The sequence below is a fragment of the Haliaeetus leucocephalus genome, unplaced genomic scaffold (assembly GCF_000737465.1).
Source record: "Haliaeetus leucocephalus isolate CR32 unplaced genomic scaffold, Haliaeetus_leucocephalus-4.0 Scaffold848, whole genome shotgun sequence".
Classification (NCBI taxonomy): domain Eukaryota; kingdom Metazoa; phylum Chordata; class Aves; order Accipitriformes; family Accipitridae; genus Haliaeetus; species Haliaeetus leucocephalus.
Genome location: NW_010973284.1, coordinates 16,456,469 through 16,474,001, shown reverse-complemented (window position 1 = coordinate 16,474,001; position 17,533 = coordinate 16,456,469). Strand labels below are relative to the sequence as shown.

General features: G+C 37.8%; 1 protein-coding gene across 1 annotated transcript in view; it reads right to left on the bottom strand.

Moving 5' to 3' along the window:
* Positions 1–572: 572 nt before the first annotated feature.
* The window catches only part of EPHX4 (epoxide hydrolase 4), a 20,712-nt gene continuing 3,751 nt past the window's right edge, over positions 573–17,533 (bottom strand). The window contains exons 4-9 of the mRNA XM_010582753.1: positions 14,960–15,045; positions 11,365–11,522; positions 9,193–9,321; positions 6,977–7,080; positions 5,879–6,027; positions 573–1,502 (exon numbers count right to left, since the gene is read on the bottom strand). Of these exons, the coding sequence (XP_010581055.1) occupies positions 1,268–1,502; positions 5,879–6,027; positions 6,977–7,080; positions 9,193–9,321; positions 11,365–11,522; positions 14,960–15,045 (861 nt within the window). The 3' untranslated portion in view covers positions 573–1,267. The remainder of the gene's footprint in view (positions 1,503–5,878; positions 6,028–6,976; positions 7,081–9,192; positions 9,322–11,364; positions 11,523–14,959; positions 15,046–17,533) is intronic.

Genomic DNA, 17,533 nt, shown 5'->3' with positions numbered 1-17,533 from the left:
GTGCGACATTGTGGCTCGAAAGAGATGGTGCACATGGCGGTGTGGGACCTGTTGGGACTCCCCAGTAACTGTCAGCTCTCTTCTACTCTGGCGTGGAAAGTTGCTTCAGGCTCAGCTGGCTCTGACGCCTACCCCCGTGGGTCCTTGTTCATCCTTGCCTGTTCCCAGGGCACCGCGCTTGCTCTGCAGGTGAAGTGGGAGCCTCTGGAAACCCTATAGGCAAGTGACTCGCCTCCTCTGGGGACTCACACTTCGTGCTTCTTTTCTTCTTCGTAGTTAGCATCCACGTTTCTTCTCCCCTGCCACCACATGCAAGTTAATTCTACCCTCTGTTTCCATAATGACTGTGTCTCTTCCTCCTATAAACACAGGAACTTGGCAGCAGTTCTTGGAGACAAGAACAGTAGTTGCTAACATAGGAAGGATAATGCCAACAATGAGGCATTATTTCCAAGAAACTACAACAATCGTAGCATGAGGAAGGCCGCACAGTGGACACACACTTCAGCTATTCAAACCCAGTTCTTAGCTTCAGTAAGAAATCTCTCCATAGCAAGTCAGATAAAGGGAGTAGTGTAAGTTCCTTTTTATTAGACAGAGGTGGATTTGATACATGTTATCAGTTAATTTTGCATTCTTGTTCAGACTTGTCGAGTGTACAGGTTTACCATTTTTTAGTCAAGAAAGAAAAACACATTGCACAAAGCAGCTGCATTCAACAATACAACAAGATACATATCATTATTCACTTGAAGACTAGAAATGTGCCCAGAAATTTTTCAATCATTCAGTATGCTAAAATATAGATAATAAAAAGAGTTAGTTACTGTTTAATGGTAAAATACATTAAAAAAATTCAGGTGAATCTAGAATGAAAACTCATGACTTCCTTCAGTATGGCACCACTCTATTGTTTCATTATAAATTTGTAAAAGGCACCACACATGAAAACTGTAAAGCAAGGGGGAAAACAAGACCAAGCAACTTTCCATGACTTTCTTTCTGTACAAATACATATATATCTTAAGGCAGGTGTTTTTATGTGCAAAATACAAGTATACAGGTAAAACCAATGTTGGTATCATACATTCTCATACTCACCACTTCTTTTAGCAGTAACATTGGTGTCCAAATGTACAGTACATTGAAAACACTTTTCTCTAACAGAGCTCAAAATAGAAGGCAGGCTGGAAATATGGCCCTGATAACAATTAGTTTTTAAATCTGAAAAGCTTTTATGTAGACCCCTTAAAACATGTACGAACAGTCATTCTCTTTTTCTTGTTGTCTCTTCCTTTAGAAAGGTCCATATCAACTTGTTCACTATGTCAGGTTGATCCTGCTGGAGCCAGTGACTGGCTTCAGACAAAATAGTTAATCTGAAATGATTTTTAACATAAATCCGTGTAATTTCTGCCATCTCAACTTCCATAAACGCATCTCTTTCTCCCCATAACAGCAGGGTTGGCATGATGACTTCATGGTGCTGCAGAGGTAGGCAGCTTTAAAAATAAAACACACTTATTTAGGTCTTATTTTAACAAAGAAATCACCAAGACAGAATTCAGTCAACTTCGCTTTTGAAATCAACTCAGTGAATCTCACGGCAAGTGTTCTAGGTTGCAGGATATCTCCTACAATACCAAGAAAACACTCCTGTGACTCAAAGTCCTTTGTTTTTAAGGATGGTGAAATTGTTAGAAGATACTTTTACTGTAACATGTCTGTAACTAGCAGTGGATTTCAACAGAGGTCCTACTTTTGGAACATGAATGATGTTTCAGCATGATGCACAGCTCAGGAGCCCCATGATACCTGTAAAAGCGAATGTGGAACAAGATGGCCAGAATTTTGTAGGTCAGTGGCTTTCCCTTGGTGGATGAATGCTATGGCAAATTTCTGAACCTGCATTATTTACTGCAAGTAGGTTTTAATGCAATATGATGCTTTGAATCACATTTATACTACAGTATTCAAGGCATCTAGCTAGCTGAGCAGCCAAACTGTCTTACCAGAAAACAGTCATCCAGGAAATGGCAGGCTGCCATTTTTGGACACTATGGAAGATACCAGCTAGAGTGTTTCAGACTTATTCAAAATTAAATATCATGTAGTACAGCTAAAAATAAAAATATTCGTAGAAAAAGATGTTCTATAGAACACTGTTGTCTGAAATGCTGAACTGAATTCTGTTACATTCACTCATCTACGAAATTCACGCTAACATTCGAAGTGCATCAGAGTTCCCTTCACAAAGAGCTACAGTATGTTTTTGAAGGCCTTGGACTTAAATACCTACAACTGTACACAGTGAAAGAAAACTGTTCCTTAAAAATTTGCTTTTCATGGAGTCATAACCTCTTTAAAACTGCAACATCACAACCTAGAGCTTTGGCATACTAGAAAGCATTTAAAGATAAATACATTATAAGACGTTTGAAGAGTATTTTCAAGAAAAGCCCTTAGAAAGTAAAATGTGAATAAAAATTATACCACCACAATGACCTATTTAAACTTTCAGTAAAAATTTATTATTTCTTCTTAATACAATATATTCTTAATACAATATATTTCAACATAAACCATACTAACCCACCAGAATTTATTCCAGCTCATCTATTTCAAAGATACTGAAAAATTTATCTAATTTATGCTTGAATTGTTTAATCTTAGCCACATATTGTAACAGACTAGCTGTGACAATTCAAAACAGATTGCATCTGATCAGACACAAATCTCTATTATATTAATGCTCAAACATGATTATTTTAAACCAGTAATGTATAAAAAAGATTTTCTGAAAAAAAACTTATGACATACTTAAGTGCTAGGTTGAAACTTAGGAGTTAGTTAAGAGACTATGCTCTGTAAAAAGGGAAAGACAAAGAAGATGGCATGCATTAGTTTAAAATAAGACAAAGAAATTGAGACTTTGAAGACATTCTTCCTCTCTACTTACACACGATGTCAAGAAATATTAATAAAAGGTCACTTTAAATAATAATTTAATTTTTCATTGATGAATTAGGAAAATTCTTAAAATGGCTTTTGTAGCAGTGGATTTAAAATCTCATTTCGCAAACACCTGACCTCACCCACTGAACCATAGCTTATTCATAGTATCAGTTTTAAAAACTGATAATGTGATAATCTGATTCAGTGCATTTAGACTAACCTCTTTGCCTTTTAAATCCAGTATCCTGGATCTCTTCACTATTTATATGTGTATTTTTTCACTACCGTAGGGTTTACTATTTTTCTTTTGTGTCTAAGTGCCTTGCAAGATTTGTAGCCTCACTTAGGAAAACTCTTCTGGGCTTTTTACACGTGCTGCATAGATAAACAACCTGTCATTTTTCATTGCCTATGAGCAATATTTCTTTTCAGCCTGGAGTATGGGACATGATATGATGCCTGAAGTTTCTAGAAATCTCCTTTAACAAGGATTAACATGCAGATTTCATATTTAGAAAGGGAAGTTCCACTCGTGAAGTTTAAGTCTTTGAAAAACAGACTCAAACCTTCATACAGCACTGTTATACAGTTTTTCTGTAAACAAGTAAGTGAAATACTTAACTGCTATAAGAGAACTAATCCCGTTTTCTAAAAAAATGCCGTATCAGAAGAAATTCAAACTTCAAATGCTTACCTATCTCTCGTAACCAAGCATGACACAAAAGCTTTATGATTTTTATTACAAAAGTGTTTGTATCTAAAGTATAGTGAAAGAAACAACTGCTGTGCTCTTTATACAAGGATGTGTTGGTGATGGATGGAAATAGGCGATTTCAATCATCTCTTTGGAAATAACTTTCCAGAAAAATTAAGCTCTGAAGAATGAAACTCCAGGTAGATAGTAATGAGTTGGAAACCTCTAACATGTAGGTCACCAGTGCCAGCCCACTGGGAGTTATGGTGAATACGTCATTCGTATCTAAGTGCTGCTTAATGGCTTATATGAGAGGAAGTGAAAATTTCAATCCAGTTTTAATATTTAATGATTCAGATCCCATAAAGGGTGACCATCAAAATTGGTGGCAAGAACTGAATGAGCTGAAGACTAATCTTTTCCTTCATGTCCAAAGGCTGCTGAATTGTGGCTGACAGCACCTAAAATAATATTCTCTGAATTCAGTACAGATATACTTTCATTAGGAAAATAAAGCAAACAGTGCACAAACATACACACAGAGGAATTAATATCTGTAAAGATACGTTCTGATTAATAACTGATACTAGGCTTTTTTTTTGAGCCTGAAAAGGCCTGGAACAATAGTTTAAACATATGCAACTCTTACATTCATCTTATCTGAATCCCATAGCAATTCAGCTATCAGCTATCACAGATATTTCACTGTTATTGTCAGAGAAGCATCTGGTTAATACGCACACTCACTGATGCGAGGTGCTGTGGCAAATGTAACAAACAAGGCTCCGGGCGCCCATGCCTCTCCAGCTCCTCATTAGCCCTACCCTTGGGGCTCCTGCAGTGCAATTGCAGGGCCAGGGAGCTGCCATGCAGCCGCAGAGCTCCCCGTTCACCCTTGGACGTGCCAGCTGATGTCCTCAGCCACTCTCTGCATAGCTTTAAATAAGTATACTGTTACCAGCACAGCCATCTCATTTATTCCCCATTGGCGTCTGTGCTTGGGGTTATCTTGTTTAGAAGAAAATATACCACCTCTCTACTTTCTCGTTCCAGTTTTGTTTCTTAGCCTGTACAAGGCAGCACCTAGCTCAGATCCCTATTTTCCTCCCAGCATTTCCCTGCTGACCACTCTCCTGACAGTGACAGCATGGAAGGCACAGAAAGAGCAGTAAAGGTAGCACTAAATTAGACCAGGGAAAATGAAAAGTTAATCTACTTCAAACACCTACTGCCTGAGTTCAGGGAAGGAAGAGAATTGTCATTTTTAAAGAATATTGGGAAGCTGGTCTTGTGTTAGAGAAGCATGCAGGAGATTTAGCACTGTTGAAGACTGGAGGCAATAAAGAAGAGTTCAGTCCCACTCTTCTTGGTATAGTCCTTCAAGTTAGGGCTGTAAGTCATAAATAGAGTATATGCAGAGTGAAAGACCTTCTGGCCCTGTTAAGTTTTTGGTAGATAAAAAGGGGGTGTCAGTCTCTAAGGCCAAGCCAACTCCTTCCAAGAAAGTTAAAACCATTAGAAAACTGCTTGAGAAAATAAAATAAATATTAAGCTTGCAAAAATATTTCCTATTATGATACTATCTCTCAATTTTAGTCTATGCATGCTTCCTGCTATATGTGCTCACTGCTGCCAGTGAGTCTGACAAGACCAAAGCAGGAATGAAAAAAAAAAAAAAAAAAAGAGTTAGGGTTAGTTTTAGGCTTAGTTACAAAACAAATTACCCCATCTTTTAAAAAAACAAAAGCAAACCAGCCCACACAGAATAAAATTAAAGTCAGACATGGTTTTGTAAAGTTACAAGTGAGGGCAACGTACTTGGATGCCATATTATCTAGCAGTATTATCTAATAATAAGCTCTTCATAGATTTTATTATTAGATAATATGAACCGTAATGCCAACAATTAATTGATATTAATTTTGTAAGTATTATTTAGAGATGTTTTTGTGATTGCCATGGCTTCTGTGAACAAGGAAGGGCTTTTGCTTTATTAGATTCTGAAACAAAGCTTTTCCTTATCTGCACTCGGGCTGTTTCACCGTTTTGTGTGGATACATCATACAATTCACTTTGCATCACACTGCTTGACACTGAATGCATTTGTTACCTGGTGAGACTTCAGAATTTGCGGTTTTTCTTTTACTTCAGCGGCAGAAGGTGCAATACCACTTTTGGCCTCCAGGGGTCCCTAGAACATTTTACCTTGTTTCAGAATGTTATACTGACCTGAAAATACTTCTATAATGGTTAATGGGTCCAGTTAATGCTCCAGGTTGTGAAAAGACATAGAGATAAGCTTCAATATCCTCTGCTGTTAATCTGCAGCCTTTCCTTCCAATTCCAGTGGCCTGGCTAGTAAATAAACTTTTCAGAACCTACAAAAGGAAGCATAAGCAGCCACTATGTAAGATAGCTAGAAAACGTGATTTCTCTCCTTTAACAGGACACATCTTTCTAAAATCTATTTATGCATTGTTTAGAGTATAATGAATGGTTTAAATGCTTTTTTAGAGAGCTATGTGTAAAGCACACGGTAAACTTATTTCTGGTATAACTTACTTCAGGATTATCAAGTACAGCCAAATACCAGCATTACCAAGTTACTCAGCTTTGCACCCTGACCTGCCACCTGTGACAGGCAAAGGCAAGCGCAGGCACAGACTTTTCTTTGGGATGGACCCCAGCAGCTGACAGGGTGGGAGGGAGAATGATTCAGGACCTCCCCAGCTTGCTGTGCCCTGTGTGCACGCAGCACTTGGAGCTCTGCACTGGGCTGTATGCATGTCGGAGGATGCACGCCCGCAGCCATTTTTTCCCTTTTTATACACTTGTACTTATTTTTTTAAGGTTATACAAGGTGTTGGCCTTGTTGGTTCCTCAGGCAGAATTAATCACCTGGCTGAATTTGATGCCCAGACACCCAGGCTGCCTGCCTTGTAGCAGGCTCTGAGGGATAAGAGGATGTCCCACTGCACACAGGAGCTTCAGGTAAGTCAGCAGGCGTTCCCCAAGCACCAAATGTGTCCCACTGGCATGGGCACAAGTAAAACCAGCTGACTGTCCAGGTGGAGTTATGCACTGTAGTGCTGGAGGTTAAAAGTATGTACCTGAACTCCCAGAAATGCAAAAGCAGGAGTTAATCTCAGAGACTATACACACTTATATCCTACTTTATATAAAGATATAAAGCTAAATAAGAAAATTCAGAAAGCTCTGTATTTTTTCCAGTTATAATTATAACTACATCAGAAGAGATGAACATAGGAAGCAATTCTTCAATCACTCATAGTTAAATATATAAACAAGAGCACTCATTTTGCTCACCTTGAAATCATTTACTGTAAACATGAATTCAGGAAACCATGGCATTTGGAAAAAGAAGTAGTAACCAGATTTAATCAATTGTGATGGATGTCGTAGAATGTATTCTGAAACAAAAATGCCCATGAATTAAAAATGAAAACTGATGATTCAAACAAAATTACTGTTAATATTACTATTTTTTAAACTTAAAAGGCATGTTCTAAAAATATTACATTAGAGCATGCTATGTGACAAAAGATGATTATTGTTTCAGGAGTAAGTATATGATGTGGCCATTAAAACATACTTCTTCTATATGTGTTAACAGAAACAGTCAGCAAACCAGAAGCCTGCCAAAGATTAGGCGAGAGCAGTGACACTGGAGAGTTTAATTGCATCATAGGTTTTCACTTAGAGATCTATTTGTGTAGCTAGTCCAAAGCATTTTTGTCAGCTGTGGAATAAGAGGCATAAATAGAAGTCTTTAAGTATTTCTCTCATCAAAGACATGATGCACAGAAATCTGTAGATGATAATCCACTTATATTCTAAAGACAGCATCAATCTTATTCATGAAAGTACAGAATTTTTCTAACAGTTGTCTTCTTGGCAATTTCAGGAACCGTAATCGAGATTACATAGCATCACTTTTTAAAGACATTGAAGCATATATAACAAAAGAAAATGATATAGCCAAATTTGCATTAAGTCTTTTTTTTTTTTTTTTAATTATAATTTTGTGTCTCCAATGAGTTGCAGAGCCAACACTGACATTCAAATATCTAACTTCCTCAAAGCAAGCACAGAATGTATGCAGGTACTAGGAAGTCTAGAACTTATCCTTTACAGATGCAAATTCAGGAAGGCAAAATTGCACTCCCAACATAGGAGATCTCTCTGAAATATTAATTTTGAACAACTTGGGTTTTAAAACAAAATTGGGTGGACAAAAATGGGTTTTAAAACAAATAAATTGAAGTGTCAGCTATCTTCTAAGCTTTCCTATCTTATACATTCTTAAATTGCATCACCCATTATATTTTTCCTTGATGGACCATCATCAACACTGTTCACTTTTCCTCACAATTTATAAACTGTATATTTTCATTTAATCCACAGTAGAACAAATTTGATCCAGGGAGACTTTATCAAGCTACAGAACAGATTTTGTACTGTAACAAATATCCAAACAAATACGAAGAAATACTATACTAAAATGTATTTGTCTTCCATACAGCCTGGCTCCTGCTCTCAGTGAAAAATACCGCAAAAAGCTCCTGCTTGCTCAGGTGGTGGTGAACAGACCTTTCCTTGTGTAAGTGAGGCCTAACTACCTGGCAAAATGTTCTTTAATATCCTAGAAAGGTGCTCAAGAACACTGTGAGAACAACATGTGTGAATGGTTCTGATTCCAGGGTGGTGTAAGGTCAGATTTACATTCAACTGAAAAGAAAATGAAAGCTGCACTAAATATTCTTAACTATCTCTGGGTAAATGGGATGAATTTTTAAATGGAAATAGGGTAAGGTCAGCAACTGAAGAAATTAAAATCAGTGAGATACTACTTCCATTTTAATTACTGAATGTTGATCTAATCCCTATGAAATGTTTTGTAATTCTGGGTAGCAGACAAGCTCAAAGCCTATCACACAACAAATTCTCCTAGTGCACCTAAATCCTGAATTCAGCTCACTAATAGTACCTTCCTGAGCCTCTAGTAAGTGGCCCGGAAAGGCTGTCTTGTTCCAATGAATATTGTACCAGATCATAAATTGTCACTTGTCATCCAAATCACGATTAAATTCTAATGTCTGATTCACATTTATACAAAGGCTGTTTTATGCAGACTTAATAATGCAGTGAGGACTTAACCTAGGTGTAATACAATATACACCCTTCTTCAGGGAATTTTATCCTGCCAAAGTGGTACAAAACAGATTCACGTATATGAAAATTATATTTGTGGATCTTCAAGGATTAAGAAAAACATCAGTAAGTTTGGTTGCAAGCACTCCCACTTCCTACAATAAATTATTTCCAAAAGTCAAATACTTGATACCTTAATGCTTCCTAACATACAGTCCAGATTGTGACAGGCACTGAGTACGGGCAACTTACCTACTGAACATCTAAAGGGGCAAGTAGCTTGTTCTTCTTTACCAACCTCAAAGCAAACACTCTGAATCATAATGAAAATGCAGATGCTCTGGATTAACAAAGACTACTATAAAACTCACCTGTAAACACAGAAGGATGAGGGAAATTAACCACAATCAGCTTAGTCACCATTTCAGGGTAACATATAGCCACTAACCAAGCGATCATTCCTCCCCAGTCATGGCCAATCAACACACACTTGTTGTATCCTATCACATAAACACAGATTTGTGCTTTTATTTCAGTAGAATTTGTATCCATACAAATTATCACATACAATAAAATAATTATTAGGCAAAATAGGAGGTCCAGCACATTTATTAATGTAACTATTTAATACTGCACTGCTTCCATTACTAATGGCAAGAAAAAATATTGCACTATTATAGTTAAAAAATTAACGGATAATTAAAATTATTTAATTGGACTTCAATTACACTTTAACTATACTACCTCAATGTCAAACTAAAGTCACTTGGTATCCAAATGGCCACCCTGTTCACATCTTGGCCAATGTAGGGTCAGATATACAATTCAAATTGCAGCCATTATAATGCACGTACGTTTAGGGTATTTGGAGTTTAAAACTGCAGACAGAAAGACTAAGCCATCTCCTGAGCCCCTCCTGAACAAAACTAATCCTTATGAATTTCGCTGAATATGGGAGGTTATCTAAGCACTGAACATCATCATTATGCAAAAAGTGGGCATTATACGTAATAGCCACATATATAGCATGTATATATATACACACATAAATACAAATATTTATATCCTTAGTAGACCTGTAGCTTTTCTCCATATACTGTTTTGATGGCAATTTTTAAAGTTCTCGGTATTCACATACTTACTCTTCCATCGATAAAGTGGCAATTTAACAGCAATAAAAGGAGGGAGAGAAATCATGACTGAGTTTTTGAAAGCCTAACTGCTGGAATACATACTATAGTGTCAGATACCATCATCCTCCTCATTGAGGATTGTAATGCTGAGCACATACACTACAAATGAAATGTATAAAAGCCAAACTGTTTAGAATTCTGACATAAATTTGGACACAGTTGTCAACGCACCTTATAACCCCTCTCTTGAATAGAAATCTTCTGGAGCACTTTTGATGTAATCAAGTTCTCCAAAAGAATTTAATGTGGGGTTAGAGCAAACAAAGATAACAAGCATCAGAAATACTTTTCCAAAAAAATTTTAAATCCCTATGAAATTGAATTATGATGAGAGCGCTTCACAAGCATAACCATGGCATTACCATGGAGATTAACACAACCAGCAAAGGTTGGAAAACGTAAACACAGTGTGGAGACTGCCTGCCCAATCTTTTGACAATATTCAAACATCACAAGCAGAGCAAATCCTAAATTCAGATTTTAGAACTGGAATCACTGTTTTACTATTTCTTCATGTGAAATACAGTAAGTTGTTTCACTATCCCTAGAGTACCCAGGGAATTAAAATGAATCAGGCAATGACAGTCTAATCCCTTGTCTTGCTATTGGAATGGAAGGGAAATACCCTTCACTAGGTATTAAAATTTATTGCCAGAACAGCTACACTTCAAACTGAACTCAGAGGGGCAAATTTTGCAGACCCACTTCAGCTCTAGACCATTACACTGTGTGTTTGCCACAGGGAGCAGCAATGTGCCCCTTGTTCTCCCTTCTGTTCTTCTCACTGTTGTATAAGACAGAGTGATTCAGCTCTTGAGAACTGACTACTGTGCAGGAGTAGTATTTTGGGATTTTTTTTTTTAATACAGCAGATGTACTGTCATCATCTTTATAAAGCCCACAGTATTTATTCTATCTTGTTTGTGCAAGAAAAACGTCACTGATTTAAATTCTTTGGTCTACAAGTGCTATTAGACTTTAATTCAGAACATTATCCACTAAGTGCAATGGTTAGGAGTAAGCAAAGACCTTCTTAGGGAAAAAGACCATAGGTTTGTACTGCTGGATTTCACAGCACATAGGGAAGATTTTTTTTAAACCCATGATGGAAAATCACCTTTACATATTGTTTACACTGACATACGCATCACAATTAGAAAACAAACCTTTTTCATTGATAACAGTCCATAAAATATGAGTATCCTTAGATTTTTATCTATACATATCTGTTATGTGTATATATTAAAGAGAATGCAGTTTTTAAAAAAAATCAGTGCTAGATCTTTATGGGATTTTTGCCAGAAAATCAAGTCATCTATGAGCTAAGTAGTTTGTCTTCTACTAACGCACCTAGAGATTCCAAAATATCCTTTATATCTGTTATCAGGCAATCTAACTTGTAATTTTCTTTGTGAGAAGGAGCATCTGTTTCTCCATAACCTCTCAAATCCAGGGCCACCACTCGATATTCACTTTTAAATTCCCGCAATTGATGGCGCCAAGAATACCTAACAAAGGGGAAAAAAAAAAGTTGGAGTTATAAGGTCAAGCAGTATGATACCAAAATGTACTCAATGCTTTTGCTCCCAAATAGTTGAGGGTAAATTAGCATGGCTTTGCAACAAGATTCTTTTTTCCTTCTGTGGTACGCTGGTGGTCCTTTGTGGCTATAACAGTTTTGTGCTCCCTTCTTGAATTCCCCAGTAAGGAAGTGCGGCTGTCAGAAAGGGGGCATGGCCAGAGCCTGGGTGTTTCAGCAGTTCCTGGCATGGTCCCTTTGCTGCAAAGGAAGCAGGCAGAAACCAGAACATGCAGAGGACTATTCTGTTTTATCCCTGCAGCTATAGTACCATCAAAAAAGTAAGGTCTGAAAAGCTTTCTCTTCTCCTTGGCTTGCTCACACATTTTGATGGAGTAGGGAAACACGCCTCAAGGCATGTGTTTTGTCAGAAAAGGAATGGCAGATAATTCATACACTAAATAAACCAAAGAAAGAAATACAATGAATATCACATGAACTTGGTGAAGTTTATATGATTTATATTATGTACACTTTCATCTGTGTCTCTATACTACCAGAATTGTTCTAGAACTATCTCTCAATGTGTTGGTACTACAGAAAGTATTTAATTGCTTGTGTTTCTATGGAAGAGAGTGGTAACATTACACATATTAAAAGACATACAAAATTACGAACTCAGACAAAGGCAAAGGCTATTCCTCATTCTGTAATAGTATGTAGTGACTAGATGTGTGTTATGAAGCAAAAATAACAAGAAAATAGTGGGTTTCATCCTGCAAGAACTACCTGCCGTTCAACTGTTATTGAAACCAAATAAATTACAGAATAGCCAGTACCAAGACAGACACAGCCTTATCTTATACTGCAATATAAGATATACGAAAAACATGATCCTTCTAGGCATATATAATAATGGCTGCATCCCTCTGTGCTAGGATCTAGCTTTTACTTCTGCTTGTTTCAACAGTCTCAGATAAATATTATGTAACATTTGGATCATCAGTGATCCTAAGAGTGATGCACAGAATTCTACCTCAATTCAAACAGTGTCTATATCAGACCATTGGCTCTTCCACCTTAGCTTTGCCTCCAGCCTATTAGGGACATAAGTAATGTTACAGTAACACTGATAAATTATAGAAATTTGTATTCATAAAAACAGAACAGTCAGAACCTTTTCATTTCAGTGCCATAATGCAAATACAAGATTTAGCTATCTCCAGGAATGAAATTTTTAAAGGCATTATACAATGATTTGGAAGCTGAATTTACCATGGTAACTGCTGTAGCTATCCTATATATTTCACTAAGAAGAAACAAGGAGGCCCATAAATAAATAAATATACTATTTTTGTTTTCAGAAAATGTCTACTTCCTATCCTCATCTTCCGTTTTCACAACAGTCCAAGAATCACCAAATGTCTGACCTACCAAATGGGTAGGTTTTATAGTCAAATAAATCCTTTTACAACATATGAAATGTAACTATCGGACAGCTGCTTTGCAAGCAGAATTTGGAAACATTGGTGAATGCTTTCATGTTCATGCGGTGGAATCGTGGAAACTATTTTGTGACTTTCTGATCACATTATTTCTGAAAGGCAGCTTGTACAAAATTCAGCAGCTCACACACAAGTCTTATAGGTACCCAGCTGTCTCAACACATTATGCCCAATTTCAAATATTTTGTCTTTCCACAACATTGGTACTGATTTTCAAGTTCTTATACAACTAAAGCACTTAATAGCTCTCGTGCATTATATTCTTAAGTGATCTTTCATCTTCAGACATTCTCAATCACTTGCTAAGGTCAGTATTGTCCAGTTATGGTTGTCCTACTTATAACCTTGAGACACTGGAAGGCAGAGATTTGTTACAATTAAGAATTGTAACTACAAATCATATCCTTTTTTTTTAACTAACCAAACAATACAAAATTGACGCTGCTTTAGATATCTCTTAAATTGTGATTATTTTATCTTCTGCTCTCAGAACAATCTCTATTCTTGCATACAAAATTCTTCACTGATTGAATCAACAAACCAACATCAGTATTGGTAGCATGACTATTTTATAGACTATTAGCATGTAGTCTTCTTTTTAAAAACAGTTACATAAACTATGCTATTGGTGGTCCCAGTGACCCATATAACAGTTTCTTATTAATTCCTTTTGAATGGTCAGATAATAAAATATATTAACTGTCACTTAAAGCATGACTCACCATTCTGAACTGTAAGAACAGCTTTCTGCTTTTTGAAAGTAATATACCAGATCTCAGTAGAATACGTATATAAAAATGCTAAATTTTCTGTTATTATTCCCACTATAGGGGAAATCAGCTGTAGTCTCAGCTGTCTTACTGTGTTAGAATATGTGTTATGCCAGGTATGCATAATGCTTGCATAGAATATGCATACCTCCCCATCTAACTGTCTTTTTAATGAAAGTTTACAGTTTTAATCCTTTTAGACAGCAATTTCTTATTAGGACAATCTACCTCTTCAAAAATTTATCTTAAAATAAATATGACTTTCTACCATCATCCTCAAGGCCAATAGTATCTATAGGAAATTGCTAAGGGAAGAGAACTGACCTCTGCTTTATCTGGGTCAATTTATCATGGAATGACCTGAGTCCAGCTTGAAAGATCACAATTCCAACAGTGGACCCTAACTCCATATCTGAGTTTAGAAAGGAAAAGGATCGTTTAACTGGCTGAATTACTGGCACTATCACTTCCCCTACTCCCTTACTGTTTTTTCAGTGCCAGTTCTGTAAGCCATGCTTCACTAGTTAAACCTGGCAATAACAGCCTGAGCAATTTGGTTAAATCATTAGACACATGACTGCTTTTCATTGTTAAAAACAAACATTTAGGATTGGGTTTGATGCATCATTCATCTTGTGATGAACTAATAATAGAACCTTTTTCCCTGAGTAGCATTCTGAAATCAGGCCTATAGAACTCATAGTTCTTCTTCCCCTCCCCTAGTTAAAAATTAAATTTTTAATAAGTGTAGCGATCCGTATTGCACTTAACATATAATGGATCCTTATTTTAACACCCTCTGCTATAGTTCATAAGTTTAGCCATATAGTACCAATGTTATTCAAACAGGAAATTCATTAAAAATGAGCAGCTCCTCCCCAAAGTTCGAAGAGAAGTGTACATACTTGGGGAAAAATGGACTGACCGTGCAAAAAAAGATGGTTGGTTTGCGTTAGCCTGCAGGAATTTTTTGTGGATGCTGCAGTCAAAAAATGTTTGAATGGTTTGTTCACTACTAAAACTTCATGCCATTGGTTAGTACTCATAGATACATAAAATGGATCACACTGGGGATACTTAAGCTGAGATGATCACTCTTGGGTATCTTAAGCAGCCTCTTTTATACAAGAAAAGTGTGTAGGGACTTTTACCAGAATTCTGGAAAGCCATGAAGCAGCAGCATGAGTGGTTTACCCCTTTCTCCAGCAGCCACATAGTGGAATCTTAACCCTGAATCCTAAAACGAGAGAAAAAGAAGCATGTTTTTATTGCTGCACAGAACTGCTATACTGGGGTTTGAGAATGAATATGGTTTCAGACAATATTCTAAGAAACAATATATTGCCCCTGAAAAAAAAAACCTCAAATTGTCAGCTTTTGAAGCTAAAGTCTTCTGCAATTCTGAGATCGGGTATCTGCTACACCCTGGCAATTTTGAGTATTCCCCACCCCGCCCGGCTGCCACAGCTTCTTCCAGGGAGGACCATCTTTAATACATGTCAAGCTATGTTGACTATGTGCCAGTTCAGCCATAAGCATGCTAACATTTCTGAAAGAGCACCACCTGGCACGGTGGCTAGGAAATGCAGACTATTCTCGAAGTTAGCACCTTGCTTTCACACGGAGACCAGTCACGTGCTTTATGGAAAGACTTTAACAGACAGTATAGTTTAAATGCACTTTCAAACTTTCAGTTAGTTTGTAACTATTTAAAAGTATGCAACTATTTAAAACAATCACATTGCATTCTGGCACAATAAAGGACTGAGTGGATTCTTAAGAACCAAAAGCAATCAAAATTAAGTAACTGGAAAGCAAGTAGTTTTTGCTTGTTTTTACTGTTCAAGGTTTCAGACTCGCTTCAGAAAAGAAAGCCTTAATGTTATAATCTTCTTTCTGCCCTGTCTATAGTCACTATTTCTGATGCATCTTTTAAGAAAATGGGTCCTATGAGAATTACCAGCAGGCAAGTTACTTATTGTTAGCAGTGCAGAGGCTGAACACTGAAATGCCATTGAACTGAATGGATGTGCACAAGCTTACATTAACTCAAGGTCGAATCCAGTAGAATTTAAATAAACTGAAATTATGACCTGGAGGGTTTACTGAGTTCTAGCACAGAAGTAGATACAGAAGTTGGGAAAAGAGTTATCTCACAAAATACAACATGCTGTTTAGAAGTCAAGTGAAGGAAACTGCAGGAAGAAAGGTTGTACAGCTCCTGAACAAATGTCAGAGCCTGCACCATCTCTGCTGTTCTAAAAACGGGAGAAACCCCCATGCCTTTGCTGTACATCAAGGGCTTATATCAGGCCAAGGATCACAAACACATACAAAAAGTTTTTCTTGCCAGAGATGCTTCAAATTCTCTGAGCTACCTTAGCACTGCTAAGTCACTAACCAGCTACAAACCCATTAACTTAACGTCTTGATTCTTGAAAGGGCTCTAAAGAGGGAACATCTAGGGTTTTTTCTACTCACTAGGGATATAATAGGGACTTTTGCTCAGTTCTGCCCAAAACTACACTGATATGTCTCCTCTGGGATGCCAATGAAGTTGAAGTCCCTAGAGGTAAAAATAAATTCCTAGTAAATTTTAAGGCCATTACATCACCTTCACCATTTTCCATATCACTCTTCCTTTGATCCTTTTATACTTAAAAAAGTAGAAGTTTCTCAGTTTCCTTCCACAGTTTCTCTTCTCAAGTTAGTGAGTAGCAGGTAAGCCCTCCTCCATCCTGCTGCTTTCAGTTAGTGTCCTCTAGGGATTTACCCTCAAAGTTTTTATTTTAATCTATCTATTAGTTTTAAGGGCATCCCCTTTACTCATACAAATTCAGTCACCACTTGTACAGCAGCAGTTTAAACGTCATGTGCCCCAAACTAAGCCCATCCTCTACCTTTTCAGTTGCTCCTTTCTGTCCCCTTTTTTCTGCCCCCCAAAACAGTCACAGGATGTTGCCATCTTTCCTAAAACAGACTCTTTTCTTTGTCGTGTTGAAATCTGTACAGATCGGTAGGGTACGTGTGTTTGGAAGGTAACACCTTAGCCTGCTGTTATCCAAGGGCAAGAGTTTCGTATTTCCTGAAATGAGTGAAAGACTGTCATATTGACAGCAGTTTGTCTTGCCCCCAAATGCTCTTTTATTACCGCTCTACCCCTCGTTTCCCCATCAACCCATTCACTTAGTGCTTGGTTCTATCAGAGAAAAAGAACGTGGCATATGAGTAAAAAAGCGCGCACGTGCCTCCTAATAACGTCAGAAAAAGAAAACAAGCCAATCACGGGAAACGGAGAGGCTCAATAATTCGCATTAGTACTGCCTGGCACAAAACCGTCCGCCCAGACCCCCGAGATCTTTGCGCTCGTTTTATTAAAAACAACACTCGACAAAATCTGCTGCGTGCTCTTTGCTCACCCCTAACTACGAAAGAAACCAAGCTAACGCAACTTCATTTAGAGCATTCGGCGGAGGAGCAAAGCGCGGGCAGAGGTCCGAGGCAAGTGTAGGAACCGACGGGCGGCTTCAACCGCACCGCCTGGGGGACAGGGCTTAGTTCTGCGCGCTCCGTCTTCCCCGCCACCCTGACGCACGACAGGCGCTCCCGGCCGCAACCGGGCACGCCGTGAAGAACGGGGCGAGCGGGGCAGACGAGGGTGCGGGGCGCGACGGGGCGCGTACCCGCAGGCGGGCTGCGACACACCGGGGGTCGCCCGGCGCCCC